The sequence below is a fragment of the Chaetura pelagica genome, unplaced genomic scaffold, assembly GCF_000747805.2.
Source record: "Chaetura pelagica isolate M959 unplaced genomic scaffold, ChaPel_1.0 scaffold555, whole genome shotgun sequence".
In the NCBI taxonomy this organism is placed as follows: domain Eukaryota; kingdom Metazoa; phylum Chordata; class Aves; order Apodiformes; family Apodidae; genus Chaetura; species Chaetura pelagica.
Genome location: NW_009953297.1, coordinates 122,223 through 123,725, shown reverse-complemented (window position 1 = coordinate 123,725; position 1,503 = coordinate 122,223). Strand labels below are relative to the sequence as shown.

General features: G+C 48.2%; 1 protein-coding gene across 1 annotated transcript in view; it reads right to left on the bottom strand.

Annotated features, from left to right (window-relative positions):
• Positions 1-274: 274 nt before the first annotated feature.
• PAAF1 (proteasomal ATPase-associated factor 1) overlaps positions 275-1,503 on the bottom strand; it is a gene marked incomplete at its 5' end in the record, with an annotated part of 12,297 nt that continues 11,068 nt past the window's right edge. The window contains 2 exons of the mRNA XM_009997985.1: positions 275-352; positions 1,157-1,239. Coding sequence (XP_009996287.1) covers positions 275-352; positions 1,157-1,239 — 161 coding nt within the window. The remainder of the gene's footprint in view (positions 353-1,156; positions 1,240-1,503) is intronic.

Below are 1,503 nucleotides of genomic sequence, written 5' to 3'. Positions count from 1 at the left end.
CCAACACTTTTATTCCCCCCTAAAAAGAGCAGTGGGATAAAAAAAAAAAAAAACACCACAACACACAAGATCCTCCCCTCACGCCTCCAAATTCCAAAACAAAGGCGTGTGGGTTGTAAGAAATGTTCCCTGTCACCAAAACCCTCTGTATAGAGCCTGGCTACCTCAGAAAACTCCTCAACAGCCTCAGAAAACTCCTCTCCACGCCACCTCAAATGTGCTGTGCAGGAAAATAAGCTTGGAAAAGGTGTTTCAACACTTTTGTTTCCACTCCTTAAAGGTCAGAGAGTTGGTATCTCCTGACGACCCCATCTCTGCAACAGGTGTAAATCTCCTTCTCCCAAGAAGCCACCTGCAGAAAAAGAGGCAATAAAAGGTATTTTAAGCACAAGGGTCTCTCAAGTGACAGTAAAGAGTAAAAAATCTGGCACTTATTTGGAGGGATCAGTTTCCTCTTGGAGCTTTACAGGGGGAAGAGGAGGAGGGTGTCCCCTGAAAAAGGTTTTAAAGGACATGAAGGTTTTAAAGGCAGTTCCAGGTTCCCCCAGCAGCTCAGGGGTAGGTGAATGCTCACAGGTGGTTTCTTCTGTTAGGTGTGAAATGGAAAATGTCCTTTTTTTCCCACATTGTCCTCTTGTTTTGCTCATGCCAGGTCTCAGCCTTGGTGCCAGGGGGTGTGTGTTGTGTAGGAGAGAGGTAAACGGGCCTGAAGGGCTTAAAAACCAACTCATTTCCACCAGAGCCACCAGAAACCTGGTGCAGGCACAGGGGGGGAGTCTGGAAACAGGCCAGCAAGGGCCCCTTTCTGTTCTCCAGTCACCAGGGGACACGAGAGGACAGGCAACAACAGGTCAAGATTGTGGCTTTGACCCCCTGGTCTTCCAAGCACAATCAGTTCACATTTCTTTACAGAAACACAGTTTTCCCAGAGCTGCCCCATCAACTCAGCTAATCCCATTGCTTCCATTCTGCTGCTGCACCACACAGGATTTTGTTGGTGCCAAATGTTAAAACGATTCAGATGGAATTCATCAAAAAAAAAAAGCCAAACAAGCCTAAACAAACAGCCCTTGTGTGGGCTGCAAATCCTGAGCTAAGGAAGCTGCTTTTCCCTGGCATCACTTGTCCCTTCCACCCCTCGTGGTGGGGTCCTCACCTTGTACACAGGGTCACAATCAGCTTCTGTGAGATCCAGGACATAATCCAGGTCTTGCTGAATGATGAAGCATGTTCCATCACCTGCATGAGAAGAGACACCAAGTGAGGGAGGAAAAGTGGTGAGTTGGTGAAATGAGCCTTCATGACCACCAGGGGCTTGGAAAGACCTGGTGACAGGGTATGGAGCACTAAAGAAAGAGGGAAACGTCCTCAGAGAGGGAAGGAAAAGGCTCTGACAGCTGAGGTGCCCCTTGGAAGTCCCTATTTTGGAGGAACACAAGGGTGGTGGGGGATGGAAATCACAGGGCAAAAAGCAACCACGTAGCTCCTACTACATCCCTTTGT